Genomic DNA, 6,121 nt, shown 5'->3' with positions numbered 1-6,121 from the left:
TGTTTCCTCCCTTGAGCCTTTATTGGCATCCTTGCAGGGAGAGAATTGTGTTTCTGCACTTCAGGTGCAGCTCTTGCCCTGGGAGGCATTTTTCTACCATTCCAACAACAGTTTGATAAGAGAACCCTCCAGAACTTAATCTGGTTCACAAGACTCTGCCCAGGGTATCTGTGTAATGTGGTTATTCCACAGCCGTTCTGCTGCTTTAAAAAAAACCACTTTGTTAAGAGGAGATGCAGATTTGTGCACTCAAGATTAGGAATGCACAGCCTCCGATGCCCACCAAGCCCCTCTTCCAAAGGTCTTTTTCTCTGTGGCATCACATCACTTTGGAGATGCTGTGCAAATGCTGCAGGGCCAGTGTAAACCCCCAGGTCCTCCTGATCTGGATTCTGGAGCAGGGAGCAAGGGCTATCCTTGCTGAACATGAACTCTGGAAACACTCTGAAAGCAGCAAGCCATTCTGCACCTCCAGAGATGCTCAGAGGCTCATTGTGACAACAGAGGAGACTGCATGTCCTTCTCCGAGCACCTGAGCTGGGCAGCAACAGCTCAGAAAACAAAGTTGGCTTGTTTGCCAATGGTGAGCATGTTTTGGGTGACCTCTGTCACTACCGTGGAGCTCCATCACTGCTCTGGGGTTGTTTTTTTAGGAGGTGCTTGAGCAAAATGCCCACAGTGGGAGCCTTTTTTGAGGGGCTTCTCTCTTCACGGCTGCCCATTCACTTGCCTTCTCCCTCTGGGACCCATCTAGTCAGCTGCCCAGAGGGAAAGGTGAAGCCAAATGGAAGATGCTGTGCCACCATCTCCTCTTCTCAGTGACAGCATGTTTAGAGAGGGCAAGTGGATGGGTGACAGCAACAAAGTAGAACACCCAGCAGCAGAGGCGGGATGTTCTGAGGCTTGGCCATGGGCCCCTGCAGAGGGTCGTGAGCCTAATAGTGATGGCTCCTCTGTTTCCATGCTATACAGCAGGGACACACTCCACATCTAGAAGTGTTTTGACTAGGAGTGGGGAAACTATAAATGTTGATAGGCTACAGCTCCCCTCAGCAATGCTGGCTGGGGCTGATGGGAAATGAGGATACACCATCTAGAGGGCCACATCTTTCCCATCCCTGGCTTAAAATTGTGTTTGTGTATCTATCTACTGTCCCCGCCCCACAAGTCAATGTCAGTATGAGGTGCATGAGTTTTCAGTACCAGCAATGTGATGGGCAGTAGGTGCTTATGCCACTTTTGCAACCACAGTCCAAACTCTAAAAAATATATTCATAGGCATTCTTGCAGTGTGATAGTGGGGGACAAAACTGCAGTTCAGGGCCAAACACAGCACTTTTGTTTCCCAGGATATTCAAATTTCTCCACTGAAATATGCAGAGAGAAATACTCCCATGGCAGAAGGCTTCCAGCTTCATCTACTGAACATTAATTGTGGCCAAACAAAATTGGGCATTAGCCAGTATGAGCTGCTGCCTCTCAGATAAAAAGGCCTTCTGGTTCCAAGCAAGTTTAATCCCTGCCAAGGCACCAGAAGCAGGAACTGAACGCTTCTAGACTGCAGGAGGAGATTCAGTCTAGCACCTGCTTTCATTCAAGAAAATCACTAAGGTGTGGGGCTTCAGCAGTTACCACTACTGTCTGAACTGGGTAGGAGAGGAAGGTTGCTCAGTAGCATTGCGCTTTTATGGTGCCTCCGCTGCTCTCAAGCGCAGAAAAGAAGTTTCCAAATGACAAGTCACTTCTGCCTTATGGGAGAGACATTCAGCTGCCGGTGGTGGGTGTGCAAGATGATAAACCCTCTGCTCCTGGTGTCGCATTATGTCCACATGGAGAGGTTGCAGAGGCATCATGCACATCCTGTCCATTGCAAGTTTTAGAAATGGAATTTGAAAGGGACAAGGATGCCATCTTGATGCAAGACCCTCAGGGGTGGGAGACGTGTGGGCCACATCAACCCATACATCATGTAGTGCTTATGACAGATGCGCTGCAGAAAAAACGCTGAGCAAATCATTTCAGATGACCCAGGTCAACTGGCTGTTGGTGAAGGAACAACAGCTTTGCAGATGGGTAGTTACCCAGGTCTCTCCATATACCTTTTGCAAGAAATCCCATGGCAAAGACCAATAAATCCATGGTAAGACCAATAAAGTTTCCCTTCTCTAATTGATGTTAACTATAATGTCAGTTCGGTTTATGTCTGGGCACAAGAGGCACACACGGTTCCTCCTTATGTACACAAACAGCAGTGAGATGTCAAGTATTGGGCTCTTCTCCTCTTGGAACACAATGTCCAAAGATGTGTTAACAAAAGAGCACGAGCAGCAGTGTCTCTCACAGAATGTCACTGAAACTACAGCCAGCCTAGCTTACCTTACCTTGTCCAATCATCAGGGTCCTCACCTGTTGCTGGACTCCAGCTTCCCTCATCCCTGATCGTTAGGGCTGATGAGAGTTGGGAGTCCAACAGCATCTGAATGGCTCACAGATCCCCACCAGTGCTCAAGTCTACTCAGCACAGGCCTTTTATGTTCATGCCTAATGAATCCAGAGACATTAATGTCTTGTGCTTTTACAAAGCTTAGATATTGGGGGAGAGGGGGGAAGAGCTGTTTGATGAATCAGTGTAGTGAAAATTGGATATAAATGACAGTTTTTGGTGCTTACACCTTGCAGTCACATAAGCAGAAAGGAGACAGATGTAGTATTTACAGGAGGAAAACAGTAATATTGTACACCAGGTGGCACATAGCTGAACTATTTTCAGAATGATGCCTCAATGGAGCTGGCTTGTGGCTGCCAACTAAGATTGGAAACTCTTGTACCTAGAATGGTTCTGAAACCAGAAGGCATGATCCCATCACACAAACTTGCGGCATTCCCTGCCCTGCAGGGCATTTACTAGGAGACGAGCAAACAACTTGGACACTTTCCCTTCAAGAAATATATATATATTCATTACAATAAATACATCTTCAAGTTATATATATAAAAAGTAGTGCATTAACTGTTCACTTAAGACAAGTCGAAAGCAAATTTGGCCCCATCTGAGCCTACAGAAGGTGACACAAGTTCATATTGCACTCAACCCTGGGCGTACTAGTGAAGGTCAAGCTGGAGAAAGAGGCCGACTCCTTTGACCTAGAAGACACTCTGTGCCACACACTTGTGGCTCTTCTGCCAGTTTGTGAGGTAGAGCAAAGCTCACAGCATTTCAACATTGCTGCCAAGTCCCTGCTTAGGGTGATTTGGGGCAGGGGCGCTTCAGAAACACTTTTAAGAAAAGCACATTGTAGCTTCTGGCCCTTCCCTTTGACGATGAAAAAAGAACACTGTTTGGCTTAAACCCCATTTGCAAATCTACTCAGCAAATGCAATAGGACTTGCTCCCAGATTAGCATGCATAGGATTGGAGCCTTCCAGAGCATTTTTCAGGCAGCTTCTCGTCCTGCAACAATGGAGGCTCTCTCCAGTTTCCACTGCCAGTCCAGTGACAAGAAGTATCCCTCCCCTCTTAAAACTGCTTCACCCATTGGCTTTATTAATCTGACTTTTAGTTGTATTAAAAAGTGTGTCTGTTGTGTTTGCTCCTGTTCTTGGTCAAAAAGGTATACTTCAGCCCTTCTGGAGGGCAGAGTCACGTTCATTCTTCCACTGAAGACTCCTCAGGTTGGTATATGTAGGGCAGGATGGAGATCAGAGCCTCCTCAATTGAGAACAAGTGCTCATCTTCTACCTGAGGGCAAAAGTAGCGCATGAAGTCTGCCAACTGCAGCAGGTACTCTATATTGTGGCCAGAACGACCGCTGGAAACTATTATTTGAGCTGCAATGTCCTCTTCAGATGCTGGACCAAGGTAGGAGGGATTCTGCGGGGTTGCAATGTAAACCAGGGCTAGGATAGGCTCAGTCTCTTTATCCTGGGGGTGGAACTTCACCAGCTTGGTGTCGTAGCCTCCAAGCACGGCTTCCCGCATATTTAAATATTTGAGCGAAGCAGCAATTTGATCACCACGGAGTTCATAGGCAACGCCCCATGTGCAACCCTGCAATGAATAAAAAATTGACAAGGATTACTTGCTGTGACAGAGGCAGAAACAGAATCATATGCATTATTATATCCTGGAAGCTGATGAAACTCCTGTTTTTTACATAAACCTGTTAACTAGGTCACACAAGGCTCCTAAAAGCACTGGTCAGGGATGGATAAATACCTCTTCAAAAGAAAGCACCATTATCCTTGTTGTGACAACTCCTTTTGTGACATGAAAGGAGAGCACAGATAGATTTTCTGATCTCCTTGTCCATCGCTTTTACATTTTTATTCTGAAAACTCATGCAGAAGCAAGCTCATTGTTCTCAGAAAGGCTACAGATTGGTCCAAAATGCATCTGATCAGCTGTGTTTTGCTCCCCTATTATGTCTCAGTGGGTCTATGACTGTATAATAAACGATAGAGACTTAAATTTCCACACAAAGACATTTTTGACAATTTTCTGCTCATTTTACTACATGTCTTGGTAACACAAAGAAATACTAAGACTTGCTCACAGAGCAGTCTCCACACTCCTTACCAACTGAAGCAATTTTGCATTTGCTCTTCTCCTGTCCAGCTATGCATAACATACAGCTTGCTGCCAAGTCCAATCTCATTTTAAAGGACTTTGAGGCTGGCTGGAGAAGTCAGAGACCACTAAATCATAAAAACACTGGCTATTCCTTCCACTCCAGCCTACCCACTGAGTGATTAATCCAATCAGCTCTTACAGAGGCTCCAGGAAGGACATGGCACCATTGACTCAACCACATACCAAATATTTTTCAGCAACTATTTATCTTGTAGGATGTCTCAAATATTATCTCAGCTTTCTCTCATCACCTGAAGATAAGCCCATGTTCATGGTCCCTTACTATATACACAGCATCCCATTATCCCAACCGCCTAATTGTTTCTTGAGGCATTTTGGGCATCCTCCTAAAGCCATAGAAACAACAAATGCTACCTGTCTAGCTGCAGCACTATGACAAACCTCCCCTTCTCCCTCTGTGCAGGAACTAAAGGGGAGGTGGTGAACTCTTAGAACTGTTCTGGATTATGCCCAGAAGAACCCAGCTTAAGCCTTGCTTTACAGGTGTGTTGAATGAACTGGATAAAGATGTAGGCATAAATAACTTACCTCATAATCCTCTTGGAGGGTGACCACTCGACCAGGCTAAACAGGAGAGGAAAGTCAGAGTTAACATACAGTATCAGATATCCACCCGGAAAGCGCAAGCGAAGCACCGCCACACCCAAGGATGCTCCACAAGGAGACCCGCACGGCGCCAGCACTGCAGGCCAACCACACCGGAGGCACAAGCTGCTCTCCAGCCAGCACACGGGCAATGCCAAGCCAAGGGAAAGGGGGTAGTGCGGATCTGCAGCCCCTCTTCAAACCAGCTCCCTCAGCAGCAAATGCTGCTTATAAGCTACCCATCCTTTCCAAACCTGGACCACCACCCGGGTCGCCACCCACAGGCATTCTTCCCGAGAGAGACCCAGGATAGAGAGGCGCCCCCGCCTCGAGGGAGCCCCAGGATAGAGGCGCCCACCCACCACCCCCATCCCGAGAGAAACAAGGACAGAGAAGCGCCCATCCATCACCCCCGCCCCGATCTCTCTCCGCCCCCCAGCAAAGGGGCGCCCCCTCTCACCATCTTCTCGCTGCCTCGGTGGAAGGTGTCTCCTTGCCAGAAGCGGCGGGTGTAGCCGCGGATGAAGCCCACTTTGCGCGACGTGAACTCGAAATCGGGTCTCCACACCAGCGAGCCGTAGCCGAAGACCCACAGCGGGGATTTGGGCGGCCCGCCTTCCGCGGCGGCCAGGTCTTCCTCCTGCTGCGGCCGCCCAAGGGGGCACTCCCCTCCGCTGGGAGAAGGATGCTGCGGGTGCAGCGGCAGCGGATCCCGCTTCATGGCCCCGCGCGAGGAACCCGGGAAGCAGCCTGCGCCTTGGAAGCAGCAGCGCTGGACCTGCGCTCCGGGGAAGGAGGCTGCCCGGGAGAGAAGGTGGCAAATGCTTGGCACGGTGGCTGGCTGACGGCGAGGAGGCAAGAGCAAAGCGGACGCTTCCCAGATTA

At 48.6% G+C, this 6,121-nt stretch overlaps 1 protein-coding gene across 1 annotated transcript; it reads right to left on the bottom strand.

The window, feature by feature from the left end:
• Positions 1-2,938: 2,938 nt before the first annotated feature.
• Positions 2,939-6,121, bottom strand: CHAC1 (ChaC glutathione specific gamma-glutamylcyclotransferase 1). The gene is made up of 3 exons (XM_083513383.1): positions 5,697-6,121; positions 5,180-5,215; positions 2,939-4,048 (listed from the first exon to the last, which is right to left on the bottom strand). Exons 1-3 carry the CDS (start codon positions 5,955-5,957, stop codon positions 3,647-3,649), a joined length of 699 nt encoding a protein of 232 aa, XP_083369509.1. The 5' UTR covers positions 5,958-6,121; the 3' UTR covers positions 2,939-3,646.

Source organism: Podarcis liolepis (assembly GCF_965112155.1).
Source record: "Podarcis liolepis genome assembly, chromosome: 1".
Taxonomy (NCBI): Eukaryota; Metazoa; Chordata; class Lepidosauria; order Squamata; family Lacertidae; genus Podarcis; species Podarcis liolepis.
Note: the sequence above shows the minus strand (reverse complement) of the source record. Positions and strands in the feature narration are given on the sequence as shown.

Excerpts from the sequence above, each read along its gene's own strand:
- CHAC1 (XM_083513383.1), bottom strand. The coding sequence starts at position 5,957 with ATGAAGCGGGATCCGCTGCCGCTGCACCCGCAGCATCCTTCTCCCAGC. Across the intron at positions 5,216-5,696 it reads ACCGAGGCAGCGAGAAGATG|CCTGGTCGAGTGGTCACCCT; the intron begins GTGAGAGGGGGC and ends TCTCCTGTTTAG. Across the intron at positions 4,049-5,179 it reads CCCTCCAAGAGGATTATGAG|GGTTGCACATGGGGCGTTGC; the intron begins GTAAGTTATTTA and ends TATTCATTGCAG.